The sequence below is a fragment of the Protomyctophum bolini genome, assembly GCF_963924005.1.
Source record: "Protomyctophum bolini genome assembly, chromosome: 8".
NCBI classification, from domain to species: Eukaryota; Metazoa; Chordata; class Actinopteri; order Myctophiformes; family Myctophidae; genus Protomyctophum; species Protomyctophum bolini.
The window spans coordinates 18,600,217-18,615,632 of NC_137869.1; the positions used below are offsets into that span (position 1 = coordinate 18,600,217).

The 15,416-nt window shown below is 42.0% G+C and overlaps 1 protein-coding gene across 2 annotated transcripts in view; it reads right to left on the minus strand.

The window, feature by feature from the left end:
- The window catches only part of nme7 (NME/NM23 family member 7), a 31,203-nt gene that overhangs the window by 12,612 nt on the left and 3,175 nt on the right, over nucleotides 1-15,416 (minus strand). For both annotated transcript variants that reach the window (XM_080770919.1, XM_080770918.1), the window contains exons 3-9: nucleotides 14,025-14,191; nucleotides 12,840-12,950; nucleotides 10,055-10,105; nucleotides 9,625-9,832; nucleotides 9,300-9,405; nucleotides 1,820-1,884; nucleotides 950-1,018 (exon numbers count right to left, since the gene is read on the minus strand). In XM_080770919.1, coding sequence (XP_080627045.1) covers nucleotides 950-1,018; nucleotides 1,820-1,884; nucleotides 9,300-9,405; nucleotides 9,625-9,832; nucleotides 10,055-10,105; nucleotides 12,840-12,950; nucleotides 14,025-14,191 — 777 coding nt within the window. The remainder of the gene's footprint in view (nucleotides 1-949; nucleotides 1,019-1,819; nucleotides 1,885-9,299; nucleotides 9,406-9,624; nucleotides 9,833-10,054; nucleotides 10,106-12,839; nucleotides 12,951-14,024; nucleotides 14,192-15,416) is intronic.

The following is a 15,416-nucleotide window of genomic DNA, read 5'->3' on the forward strand; positions in this document are numbered from 1 at the left end:
CATCGCGTTGGTAGCGCTGTCTGACTACTAACCTTAACACTAATTCTAACCCTCTAGACCACAGGCGTTGCTATAGGAACCGGACCAATGTTAAAGGCTTCCGTAGGCATCAACCATTGTATAGACGGAGTATATGTTGGGGTACGTATATATACGGACTTGGGATATGACGCCACCTAGTGTCGACGTACATATATTTCGGACTTGGGGGGGAAAAAAGAGTTAAGTGGCATTTCTTCCTCTGCCTAGTGGGAATGTGTGTGCATAATTGCATGGAAATTGCATGCTGTGTTAAGATTCAAGGCATTTTGTTCAAAACGGACCAATCCTGCAAACGTTGGAACGTACAAATATACACTTCTAAATAGCCCAAAACAGGAAATCATCATAGAGGAAGTAAAAAGGGGGGGAAAACATATACAGTGAGGGGAAAAGGGGTGGGTGGGGGATTCTGATTTTATGGGGGCCAGTTTCAAATTGCAGCCGTCAGTAGATGCCCTTTGAGAGCGGTTTTGAAGGAGTCAAGGGATTCGCATGTCTTAATGACTGTTGGTAGGCCGTTCCACATTTTGGTGGCATAGGAGCGAAATTAATTTAGTCCCTTGTTTGTGCCGAATCCGGGTTGCACATGGTTTTGTTGAACTCCCTCTGGTGTTGTGGGTGTGGACTTCAACCTTATTCCTTAACTTAACCTCAGTAAAACTATACCTAACCCTAAACTTATTTCTAATCTTAAAAAACATATACAAGAACCGCCCGACATTTAGCGGAAACAAAATGAGGGCAAGGGTGTTTTGGGGTGATCCTTCCAGTTACCACTCCAACCAGTGCAGAATTGGTCTCTCATTCTCAGAGTTACAAATGGCTAAAATGGCACAGGGGATTTGACTGTGTGCAGGTGCCATTCTTTCAATTAGAACATATTACGGTAAATTAAGGTCATACTCACAGGGTACTCCGTTACAACCCCTTTGTAAACTTCATAGAATTCTTCTGCATTGGCCTGGTCAATATTGAACTGTGGAGAGAAGATTTCAACCAGTCAATAGACTCAGTATAACTGCATTTCCTCAAATTAACATATTAAATTAACCAAAAAAAGAAAAGAAAAGATGTTGTCAAATCGCAGAATGTATCACAGATGACCCAGACCTACTGTTCCAGAAATATCACCTGAAATTAATGAGAATGACATGACAAGGAGAGCTCTTTTAATTAAACAGTTTGTGTAAGTTATTTGGGTCGGATTGGATTTGTGATCATGCAGTAGCTTCATCCACAACAGGCCATCTCTGTTCAGATAAAATGGCTATGAGAATACTAATATTATTAGCTGATTTATTACTAATTAACAAGCAAGATTACACATTTTGAGACAAAGCTCACAAGAGCCAAGTTATTTCACTCCTATAAATAACATACAATGCTCTGTGTCAGATTAAGAGGGGGAGAGAGAGAGAGAGAGAGAGAGAGAGAGAAAAAGATTGATTAATCTTTGTCCCACGGCCAACAGTGAGCACCATTTCCGATGTGGCTACATGAATAGGCATATTGGGCAACAGAGAGCAGCAGCACACACATTTGTGAGTGTTAAAGGTCACTGTGTGGTGAGTTCAATGAGGTCAGATCAGCCGTTATGCCCTTAGGTCACATGCGTAGAACTACATTAGATGGGGTTATGGGTGAAAGCAGGCAAAAGGCAAATTTATCCTATAATTATCCCATTATCCCTTTATCAAACATGTATGACTCAGATGTTACCCCACCATAGCTTTTAGCATTAGGGCACTCGTAAAAAAAACATTAGTTCATATCTCACCATCTGAAGGGCGGAGATCTCAAATCCAGCTGCAGATATGGAGTTAAGTATCTTCCCAGCCAGGCCTGAAAACAAATGCACCACATTAATTACAAAAAATAAATAAATGAGTATTCCCAAAAATAGGGAAAATAGCAGATTAAAAGATCAAAACACGCTGCAATAAATTGTGACTTGTGAGCTGGTAGATCGGCTATTGTCGCCATTTGTTGTTGTATGTCAAATAGGGCTTAAGTGATTAATAAAGTTAAACAAGGACTGTGATAGAAATTACAGCACTCAGGAATGTTCATCATACTGTACATTAAGGGAAATGTTTTCAACATGGCATGGTTTTAACGTTATCATTCTTTAAATCCAGAGGTTTTAATGTTATCATGTTTTAAAGCCCAAGGTTTTAATGTTATCATGTTTTAAAGCAAGAGCCATTTAACAGTTAATCCCTCGAAAATGAAATGGCTTCATGTCAGTTGCAAAGCATGTTAATGAATGCCGATTTATTCACAGCCAATTGCTCAGTGCTCATATTCACATGTTACAAAGGCATTCTGGTCTAACATTCTACCAGGTTTCTAACAAAGTGTTGTCTAGAGATGTCTAGAATGTTAAACAGATAACGGTGATATTTAGGCCACGATAGATGAGCATCCAGTAATACTGTCAGTTACTGAAGGTGTACGACCCAAAACAAAAGCAGGAACTCAAACAAACACACACACACAGTCACACACACACACACACACACACACACACACACACACACACAAGAGTGCTGACACAAAACTATGAACCAGAAATGAACAGAAAGCACAGCAGTCTTTATAATCACTCAGTTATTAGCCAAACCAGACTCAGCAGTTCTCTCAAGGCAATGAAGGAAGAGAGTATGAGAGAACTCAGGGAATTAGTTAGGGAAAGTTAGCCAAATTTGTGACTGATCTGCAAAATAAATGATTTAGTGTTCTTCACAAATGTGTTCATAAAGCTGTCTAGTACTATCACCTCTCAATTTATTCCAACGCATGGCTAACATATAGTGTTAATGAAAGAAAAAAAAAAACACGGCCCCTCACAGGTTAAAATGAAGTTTGAAGTTACAACGGGTTTATGTATTGTATCTGATTAAATGTATATCAAATATCTAAATACTGAATCAAGCAACTTTAAAAACTGTCTGGGGCGCTCACAAAAGCCTGAGTAGATATTTAAACGACTCAAAACAAAATACATTTGGTTTTGAAATATCCCTTTAAATAGGCACTGTAGGCCAAGATCCATTACTTTCACAGACAATGGGTTTCACACAATACTAATAACAATGCACCTGCGGATGTAAACCACACCACCATCCACCAACCAATCTATCCATTTGAGATCAATACTAAACTGATCTCGTCATATCTTCAGGGCAGCCTACTGGAGATTAGCACCAAGTGTCAAGAAAACCCCACCACCCATTCTTGAGTTTGACCGTGATTGTAACCTTGACCTCAACCCAAACATTTATCGTCTCCTCTGAACAAACTACTGATAACTCCCATCAAGTTTCAGGACAATCTGCACATTTGTGTTTGAGTTTGTTCATAGAAAGCCGTGATTACAGTATGAACATGATAGTCTCTAAACGCCTACTGGTTTATATGTTAACGTTTTTTTATTACAGTATAGCAGTTGCCTGCAAAGACTTTGATCAGTGTCAGCCATTTTGTGGAGGCATTCTCAGCCTGCCCTTGAACGTCTCCTTTGAACAAAGTACAATGAGATTACCTTACAAACGTAGAGGATACATTGTCCCTGTACAGGGTGTCAAGGTTAGTCTTTTGTAGGTATACAAAACCAACAGAGTGTGTCAGCCTCCTAAGCTCTGACAACTAACAAGATTTGTACACACACAAATCTTGTCAGTTAAAGGGATATTTCACTTTCAGTATTTAGTTATTTGATATTCATTTTAGCTGCCCCACCCCCTTCCTATACAAACCCGTATAGGAAGGGGGCGGTCCTTTTTTCTGGTGACTGCATGATAAATGTATTAGTAGGTCAAACGTACTCGGACAGAAGAGATCTGTAGCAAACCAAAATTACGTACATATAAGGAAATCAAACATGACCATTATACTGAAAACTATGTTTTATTTAATCTGCCAAAGAAAAAAAGATCACTTTGTGCCCAGATTAGAGGAGGTATATTGCCACTTTATATTGAAACGGGTCGTTATGTTGGGATAGATGAAGAAGATCGAATCTGCCAAATGTGTGATCTCAATGAAATAGAGTATCATTTTGTGTTGTATTGTCCTTTGGTTGTCCTGTGGTTAGAGAAGCGTTAATATGATGGATATGAATGATGCATAATTTATTAACCGTTTATTTGTACAGCCAGTAAGGGATATGTATGCTAGTTACGGGGTTTTGTTTTTATTTGTTGTATTTGTATATGTTGTATGCGATCAGTAGTATGTGATCATCAGTAAAGAACTAAGTGTATAACTGTTTATTGTAACTTGTGTGAAAAGGTGTCATATAATCCCATGAGGGATGGGCCACAAGGTGGCATGACACTTAAATCTCTCATAACTGACTAATCTGTCATTGTAACAATGTAATACAATGTATATGTCTGGGTTAGTCCCGACTCCGCATGTCCTCTGTGACCTTCCCCCCAAGCCAAGGCTGCACCCATCTGCCCGCTAGGACGTGGAAGTCGCCACGGCTCCCAAAAGCAGCTGGTACTGTTGCTAGGCGATGCAGCTCTGGGTGCCTGGCAACAGATGCTTCTCTATTCCAGTCATGACTGGGTGCAATTTCAGTCATGACTCCTCCTGTGATCGGTTGTGCATTCAGGATGGCCGCGGCTAGAGACACAATTAACGCTAGGGGCAAATCAAAGTGATATTTTCTCTACAACGCCCTTCATCCCGATTGATGGACACAGTTTGTGTTTGTTAATTAACTGGGCCTTTCAGATTGGTGTACTGATGACTCAGACCAAAGGTGTCTTGACAGATGACAGTGAAATGAAGTACTAATTAGTGACTCGTCATCATTACATCGAGACATCTTCACTTAAGAGTACTTTTAATTTCAATGAGACACTGACACCAGTGACGGAAGTAATCAAGAGATAAACTGACATCTTTCCTGTAACCCCATTCAATAATAAGTGCTGCACAGTTACCTTTGTAAACAGATTAGGATAACGAAAGGGTCCATCATATGATGACAAAATAATGGCTAATCAAGTCCATATCTTGAGAGGAGAGCCTGCAGAACTCAGAAGTAAATGCCTATAAATTGAATTAATTCCCCCCCCCATTCACGAGTTACACAAGTAAATTGATGTAGAAAACCTTCCCTCCCAATAACGAGTTACATGCGTTACGTTTTCATTGTTTAATCCGCTTTTTTTAATACGTTTTAAGACTGGGTTTTCATCGGCCAGAGTGGGATGGGGGACGTCATCAGAAAAAACATCCGTCGCACTGACATGCAAAGGGTTCTGGGAAATTGAGGCCCAATGCATTCCAATGGCGGCGATGGTGTGCCGCCATTGGAATGTGTTGAACACTACGACAAGCGATTACACCATTTTAAGGTGGAATATCATGAAAGGGAACGATGATGTCGGCGCGGTGGTACTTCAAAGGTTAGTGAAAACTAGGCAGGGAGATGGAGCTCACGATTATTTAATCTCGCAGTCAAACTGTTAAAAGTAAAACCGTAGAACAGTACATGTTTTATTATGTATATTATATTGCGACTGCAAGTCCCATTTACTATGAAAACGTGCATTTCCCGTCAGTCAGTCAGTCCGTCCGTCACGCCACGCCTCCATATATGGTCATGCCTCGTGACATAACGTGACATCATCAGGGATGGATATCCTGAACATCAATATTGGCCAGCAACTCTACATCTGACCATAGACATATGGGTAGATGCCTCTTCCGGCTCTGGGGCGTCTGTATCTCAACGGAAGGCAACATGGAGGCAACGGGAGGCGATAGCGATGCGAGATTCCTTGCAAAGCAAGCGGAAGAACAGAAGGGGCCAATCAGGTGCGTGCCTTCAAGATTTCGCTTGATTTCCTGCTCCCGTTGCAGACAGGTCGCTCCAACGAACTGCAGCGGCCAATGAGGCATCTATATCTTTAAGGGGCGCTAGCCCCTTCTATAAACAGCTTTTGTTCCCACGGGTCTTAAGATTTGCCATTGACCATGGTAAGAGAATTCCGGTCAAATGAAATGTCCGCTAAATTTTGTCCCCGCCCGTCTCAACTTTTGCCATTGACGATGACGGGATAAATTCCGCTAAATATGACGCAAATTAAACATTGAAGGGAAAATGTACGTCATATGTAAACGAGCAAATCGGCTAACTAATTACATGTTGGTGGGAGCGCTTGGCCAATAAGGGACCACCTTATGTACCTTATGTAGCAATGTAAAATGTCCGCTAACATACATTGATGTACACGCTCCAGCGCCAGTACAGAATTCATTCCATGTTGATCTGACCCCCCATGCCAAAGCGCCAGCGCTCGCCCAGCAGTCTGCCGTCACCCAGGTGGATGTGTGCACGCGACCTCAGGGCGTCTTACTGGTGGATAATACCTATAAAGTATAAAATATAACTGTGTATCAGAGTGGCTTATTAGCATGAAATAATTAATTATTAATTATTAGTCACTCCTGTAGTTTATTCCATAGATAGACCATTCACTGCATTTGTATCTGTATCAGATAGAGTTCATAAAGCAAACATAGAAATAGATTTGGCCACTTATACTGTAAATTGTACTAATGTTTTTCTCAAATGCCCTAAGGGTCCTGCTAGCACTTTATGATAAAAAGAACACACGGCATGATAATAGTTACTAGTTAACTATATCTTTTTGACCCGGGTTCCTAAGGGTCGATACGTCTCCTACTACTTCGAATATCTGCCAAAATAGCCAATCTACAAGCTCACATGTTGTGAGCTGGTGAGCGGCTATTTTCCCAGATTGATTGTCCCAGAATAAGGACACTAGGGTTGATTTGGTTAAGTTGTTACTGGAAATGACTCACTGATGAAAACAGAGCATGTCCATACTTTAGATAGCTTTACTAATGGACCTGTAAATATTAGATTACACTGAAACAATTGGATGACATTAGTAAACCATAATCTCATAACAGCCCATTAGCAGGATGGATGTCTCCTAGGATCTCTAATGACTATTGACTACCTCATTAGGGATGGAACTCACGCGATACCTGAACAAAGTCAATAACAAATGTATTGGTATATCAATAAGCTTTAGGCTTATCAAACCGGTTATCGAGCATAGCGGCCCATGATGTCCTCAATCAACAATCAAGACAGGAGGACAGAAGAAAGAAAGAAATCAAATCACTCACACTGGCACAAACATAAAAGTGTATTGATACCTGCCAACCAGTGCTGATGGGGTAAACAAGATTACGCTTTTAAAGTGACGGTAGAAACATTAACCAGTTAACGGTTACTTCAGTAAAAGGTTCAATTGCCTTCCGTCTGTTAGAAATGTACTGTATTTGAAGGCACTATTAAAATGTAGCGCAAGTCATATTTTTTTGGGTTAAATAAATGTATTAGTTATATAAAGAGTTAAATCGTTTATAAAAAGAAAGATACATGAAGAGCCTAGGGAACTGCATAAGCAGCCCCCACTCCATTTGTCTGCGCCAACTGCACTAGAGACCCTCCAGAGTGTTCAGCCCCGCTGTTCAAACCTGACCACTCAGGCCAAATCCATCGTCAGTGACGGACGGACGCCTATGATGATGATGGTCAGCCACAAACTCACAGTTCGTTGTGTCACTCACAACTGGCCAAGTTCAAATTGTCGCCTCACGTCTTCCTTCAAGATAATAGAAAAAGCTCAATAGTGATCTCGATAAAAGCCTGGCTCGATAATCCGGCTCAATATGGTGCTCAACTGCTGATTAACAAATAAAAATTTAACAAGCTCCATCCACAGAGTTATAAAGGATAGAGAGCGGACCGGGAGCGACAGCCCCGCCCCCCGCCATTCATTTCAATGGAAGTTGCTCAGTGGCGTTTTGAAGCAACCGCAAGAACGCTCTACTTCCGCATTTGACAACCAACAGTTGGTGGTCAAATGCAGAAGTGCAAACGAGCGCTTAATCTTAAACTCCAGCTGCACGGGGTTTCCTCGTGCTAAATGCCCGCCTGCAGTTCCAGCTGCTTACAAGCTGTTGGCTGAATATTGCTGAATTCACAACGTGCATGACAAACCGAATGTCATCTCAGTTCCCAATCTGCTCTAGAATTTATCTTGGCAGTGAGTTGTTGCTATGAGAAAGTGAGACAGTTGCACAATACCGTGCCGGTGTGTGTGTGTGCATGAAAAACAGACACATCCATGGAGAATCAAAAGTAAACAAAGTGCAGATCGGATGCCTTTTCTACAGGCGAACACACCACAGCAGCCACAAGCCTGACGAAGACACGCACCAGTTTCACCCAAAACCTACTATGTAGAGGAGACCCATCCAGAAACAAATGAACCACAAAAACACCAGATGAAATGAAGGGGATTCTCTACATAGAATCCATGACAACTTTAGGGGAGCTCTGTCGAGTCAGAGCTGCTGGAATTAACCGGGTCCCTCCACACAGTCACCACTTTGGAGAGTCTCCTCCAGCTTTGTCCGGATAACCGAACATTTCACAGGTCAGAGCCCGGATGGCATGCACACCGCGCATGGGGATCAGAGCAGGGATTTGGAAAAATCCAAAAGCAAGGTTGGTTTACAATGCAGTGGCTTTGTGTGACGCAAACTCATTAACAGGCATGGAGAAGAAGGGGGTGCTATGGGTGTTATGCAAGAGCTACGGCTGAGCAGACGTTCTTATACAACAACTATCTGGCTTGTGAGACTTGTACATACGCATATATTGGAGTAATTAACCAACGTGTGTGGTGCTGGAATGGCTGGGCAATACATCAATATTATATAAATATCGTGAAATGAGACTAGATGTCGTCTGGGATTTTGGTTATCTTTATATTGTGATATGACATACATGTTAGTCTCTTTATGGCTTTAAATCATTTGAGCGGGAGGCGGCCTTTTTTCCGACAGCATTCTAGCCGACGGGGCAACGATCCGATCCGCAACGGGGGGACATTCGCTGCGATGCGAAAAAGCGATGGTCCGACATGCGCTCCTCCCATGCTTGCGGTTAGGGTTAGGTTAGGATTGAGGTTTCGGATCAATATGCTGTCGGAAAAAAGACCTGCACCCCATTTGAGCCCCATTTTATATATTTTTCATAAATAGTGAAAATAACCCATCTACAAGCTCACATCACGTCACAGAGTACATCACATCTTAGCTAGTTTTGAATATTTTTGAAAAAGTTATATCATCACAATATGACATTATTGTGTTGATAATTGAGACTACTAAGAATATGTTCCATACGGTACCTTCAGATATGGCGTGTGGTTTAATGATGCAGCACGTGCAGTCTGTAAAGTTGGCTGTATTTGAGAGGCCGTGACCCATAGTGGATGGAAAGAAAAACTCAAGTTCCTAAAAAGAAAAAAAATCAATAACAGTGAATACATATTATATACATCTTTGTAAATGTGAGCTGTGCAGAAGGAGGGCATGTGTCGAAAACATTCTAAAAGTTATTTATACCATGCCAAATGTCATGCACAGAAACAAGGAAATCTGCATATGCTATTTCCGGTGCATGACATGATGCGTGTCTGAGTATAAATCAGGCATTAATATAACATGTCTCACTCTTGCTGCTGCAGTGACTGAGTCAGAGCCGTGTGCCGCGTTTTGGACACCATCTGCTCCGAACTGAGCACGGATGCTCTCCTGAGCTTCCCCCCGCGCGATAGACGATTCGCTTGGTCCCAGCAGCTTCCTCCAGACTGATATGGCCTCCTCGCCCATGAGTTCCATGGCAACCACCGGGCCCGAGGACACATGCTGCACCAGGTTACTGCAAAATTCGTCACCCAGTGAATAACCTTTTGATTCAGATGCAACTCTCATAGACACGCGCATGCACGCATGCACACACTGTTTCAGCTACTATGTCACATCTGGTCAAACATCAGGGCAATGTCACTGGGAGGACTATCAGAGGTTACGCTAATGATGAAACCTCCTCTGCTAGCTCCCACCAGCTCCTGCCTGGTAAATCATTCACACAGGAACTCACTTGAAGAAAGGCTTTGACTGGTGTTCCATATAAAAGTCTGCTGCTTGCCCCCTGTAAGGGAAACCATAAACTTGGGGTTAATGAGTGTCCAAGACAGATCAGATATTCAATGTTAACTCTAAGGAATAGCCCAACTGTGGGAGGGATGCATAGATCCTATGCGTCGTTAGTATCAACAAGCCATGGTCATTGGTATTCACCAATACTATAGTTAGTACTAGTAGTATAGTTATACTTGACATTTTTGGCAGGTTCTAATTGCTAGAAAGGTGAACAAAAGATACTAATTAGCTGGTATACATTGTAACTTTGTTCATTTGTAACTTCACTAGTCTACGTAACCTTCTACAGGAACATTTCATTTTTAATGTTGTTTATATTTTCTCCATTTAGTCCCCATGTAATATGTCCCCGTCAGTGCTGACTGCTGACCCCTTCTGGATGGCCTTGGAGATGGTGGCAGACAACCAGGAATCTCCTACGATAAGTGACATCACCATTCACCAGTCACTTCTTTTCAGGCATGGAAAGGAACACACAATTCCTTGCAGGCGCCCCCACCAACCCATGGACCATATTCACACGGCAGCCATGTTGGATTTTAAATTCATTAACTTAATGGCCGGCGTGTGAATATGATCAATAAGAGTGCCTAGTGCAGCGACAATGATCACCCTCCCTGCCCAGCTTCCCTGTGAACATGGCCAAGTGTGATTCTAAGCACATTGGTGGGCAGAACTTCCACCCTGTGCCACTCGGAGGCCCCTACAAGAACATGAATGTACAATACATTGTGTACAGTTGTCTTTGTGCATCTGTGTGTGTGTGTGTGTGTGTGTGTACTTATCCTAGAGCCTCAGGCAGTTCGCAATCCATTACATCTTTAGAATGATTCTGATTTGTAATTATGTTTAAAGAGCTGCCTTCAAAACCACGTTGTTATCAACTGATTGATCTTATGCACATCTGAACCACAACCATAACGAAAATGTGTCCAGGCGTCACCAATCAGCTGCATTTCTCATGATGGATTAACACCTGTCAAGCCAGTATGCTTCGCGTTCTCGTAACTGTCTACCGAAGCGAAGTAGTCTGTCTCTGCAAAAGGGAGCGAGGGTGCTTGGAAGACACGGCAAGGCAAAGACAGAAACGTATCCGTGCCTTTCCCATAAATGCCATGAATGTCTGCTCCCTGAAGGTATTCCCTCCAGGGACTGGTGGTGGACAGGAAATTAACCATGCATTATGCAGCCTTTGCTCTCATGAGGTGCTTTGTTTTCATGTCCAAGGCAGAGAAAGAGTCTTCACAGTTGCTCAGCTCACACAGGTACTGGTACCAAAATAAAGTCTCCAAAAAGGGAGCTACAGTGTATGATTTGTCATTTGAAGTACAGCACCTGCCCTTAAATGGTATGCGGATGTGCCTGACCTCTGTTGATCCTCTAATGTTAATGACCAACATGCACAGGGAACAACCACATCCACACACAAACAGCCCTGGGAGTGTTGTGTGTGTGTGTGTGTGTGTGTGTGTGTGTGTGTGTGTGTGTGTGTGTGTGTGTAAAATCATATATTATATATTTTTGTGCCTTGAGAACATCCACAGAGAACACCAAGATTATGCTGCGATAAAGTAGAGTGATTCTTAATCAAAACAAGTCTGATTGTTCACCCCAAATAAAGGCATCAAATATATGAATACTATTTACACTGATGCATTTTCGGATTGTTTATTCGCCACGCTCCCGGTGTGTAAAGACCTTACACTGCAGCCCTTTTCTCCTTTAACCTGTGCTGGCATTGCACCTCTGGTCACATGAGTATTTGGCATGAAATAAATACACTGAAAGATGTGCTTGTACCCAAGTCTCGTATCTGCAACAGAATAGCAATGGCACTAGCCGCTACATCAACATCTGACCAGGACAGGACAGAGGACACATCATATTTTATGTTATCATCGTTGTTTGCTATAAAATAATCTCCCCTGTGGCAAATCCACATCCCATGTATAATTGATGTGATGGCCCACAAAGAAGAAAGCTGTATCGATTCGTCTGCCCCCGATGCCACCGGAAGAAACGTAAAAACTAAATTATACTGGTAATCGGATCCGCTTGTTTACATTTTGCTCCAACATGTATCTTCATTGTCAAGAAAAGTGGTAGTACGATGGGCATCTGTGCTACAGAAACATGACAATGAAATGTCTGTGTGTATGAGTGTGCACGTGGAGGTTGGTGCACAGTAAAGTCCTCAGTGTAAATGTAACTGTAAAATGTAAATCATTGTTTGTTTCTTATTGATTGATCTCCCTCTTCCACTTTGTCCCTTTCTTTTTTATGGAAATAACAAAACAATAGAAATTGCACTAATTACACTAATATAGGGCCTATACCCATCTCTTTGCCAAAAATAGAATGGGGTGAAAAAAGGACAGGACCAAGTACAGACCCGTGGGTGTAAGGGGTCCAGCTTTAACAGGAATGGATATAATATAATTTCATGGCAGGATGCATTTGCTCTTCTGCTTGAAGACCAAATGTAGGTAATTAGTGAAATTCCAGTGCCTTCTGCCCATTGGCATGCCATATGTTCCAGACATGAGGAAGCTGCACTGTCTGCCTGCAAATGGGAGAGCTCCGGCACCGGGAAGCTTTGAAATACCTCCCTCTTCTGGACATACAATTCAGTCTGTTAATGACAGTGACAGGGAATTGTTGGCCAGGGAGGGACTCAAATACAAACATGCATGGACGCACACACGCACCCCAAGCAGGCTTACCCAGTCAGCCTGACCATTTTGGCTTTGGTCACGATCAAGTTCGCGGCATATATCATCTCAAGGATGTTTCCCATCTTGGCAACTGCATCCGGTTTGAGCATAGCGAGAGTTCTGGGGTGAGAAATTATAGGCAGAGGAGATGAGAACATACACAACGGAAGAAAAAGAAATCTAAGACTGACGAAAACCTGTGACACTGTGAAGGGATTGAGTGTAGGGACTGAGTGTAAGCAGGCTACAGACAGACAGAGGTGCTTGTTATTTTCACGGCAGAGGCCTGTGGAGCTACAGTGTATTATTTGACTATTTTGATCAGTGATCAGACAACAAATTACTGGCTCCGGGGACAGCTAGCCAGCGAGTGATAAACCAAACAACCACAACGAGAAATTGTCACGTTAAACTACACTGTAAACTGTTACTTTGGAACCAAATTTGTACATGCCCACCCCTGATGTACACAGTAACATTTTGTAACTTTAAGAAGAGTGTACAACAACCTCTTTTTGATCTACCGGGTCATAAACCTGGGCTATTGAGGTGATGATGAAAAACAACCATTATTAACCATACCTATTATACTCAAACTTTATCATATCTTTATTATATGAAATGATTAATAAATCATAGTTCATTAAGTTATATTATTAAGATTATTATTATTAGATTATACTGCACTTTTTCTTCTCAGCTTCAATTGATCACTGCCTTTGTTGATTGAATTTCCCTTATGTGATCAATAAATGTCTTATCTTTCTTATCGTATTGCTAACTTTTAGTTAACAAATATTACAATGCACAACAATCCTTAGATCATTACCATTTGTATAATCTCTGAAATGAAAACTAAAAACCGTTTTCAAATTATATTAACTGAGGCGGTGTTACCCCAAGTTATAACAACAACGTTTACTCCATGGGGTAATTTACAGGGACACATAGAACAGTAGAAATGGAGACTAAATTAGAACGCAATTATTTGAACCTACATGCAGCAGGATTTTTTTCTTTAAATCATCACCAAATAATGTCAGAGTGGGGATTGGATTTGTCACTGTTAAATATAGAGCATGTAATTTGAAAGGATCACAATTATCAGATGCATTCTGGTTACATTTGCACACTCGGAGTTAAATAACACTAAGGATTTCACAGTGTATGTGGACACAACCAACAGAATCATACCTTTCTTTTTTGCTGCCAAGTTTGTTTGTTGTATATTGGTCTCCATATCCAATCAGACTGAGCTGCCGTGAGAACACATTCACCCGATTCCCAACAAACAGATCCTCCTGGCGTAGGTCATCATATTTGGTCCTTCTCAAAAAGATCCGCTGGTTTTTCACGTCGAACTGTGAATCAAACAGGCACATCCCTAGTAAGACTACATTTAGAAGCTAACCTGAAGGGCTGGAAGTCTGATAAGACTGAAAGCTCAAAACAAAGTGAAACATTTAATTCCATCCATTTATCAGCTATAGTGGCAAAATATCTCATAGGGTTGGTCTCCCTGCAATTTTGAACTACATACTCACTCTCATATTTATTGTTGTTGATTTTACAATGGAAAATAAAATGACCTATTTGCACACTTAAGGTGTGACCCTTGTTATGCTGGTAAACAGATCAGGACGTATGCAAAGCCGTGGCGTAGACTATACAGTTATGTATGAGTTGCGTCAGAACTAACATTACAGCTGAGCGTAATAATTCAATTAAAACCTGTCGCTGACACTAAGTAGGCTAAGGCTTCGTACACACATAAAGAACAACTGTGCTGTGCTCTGCCTGTGTTTCATGGCCGCCCCAATGCTTTTCCAATGGAAGTCACATGGTTTGACCAAACACTTTTGATCAGCATCACTGCATGCCTGGATGACATCTCACAGTGGATGTCCTCCAACCACCTCAAGCTGAACCCAGACAAGACTGAGCTTCTCTTCTTCCCAGCTAAGTCCTGCCCTATGCGGGAGCTTACTATTTCCGTAAACAACGCCCTGGTAACGTCTGTCCCAACTGCCAGGAACCTTGGTGTTGTCCTGGACAGTCAGCTCTCGTTCAAAACTGACATCACAGCTGTCACTCGATCCTGTAGGTTCACACTCTATAACATAAGACGAATTTGACCGTTCCTCACCCAGGAATCAGCCCAGTTCCTAATCCAGACAACAGTCTTGTCAAAACTTGACTATTGTAACTCCCTCCTTACTGCCCTACCGGCATGTGCACTTAAGCCTCTCCAACTGATCCAAAATGCCGCAACTCGCTTGGTCTTCAACCAGCCAAAATTCTCACATGTCTCCCCCCTGCTCCGCTCCCTGCACTGGCTCCCGGTCGCTGCCCGCACAGAATACAAAACTCTGATGCTGGCGTTCAAAGCAACCAAAGGTATGGCTCCCCCATATCTTGCAAGCATGATTGAACCTTACAAACCCTCCCACGTACTCAGATCAGCCAAGGCAGGGAAGCTGGATTAGATTGCATTTGATACAGACTTATTGCATGGCATGTAAATGGTAAATGGTGCATTTATATAGCGCCTTTATCCAAGGCACATAGATTGTGCGTAATGCACAA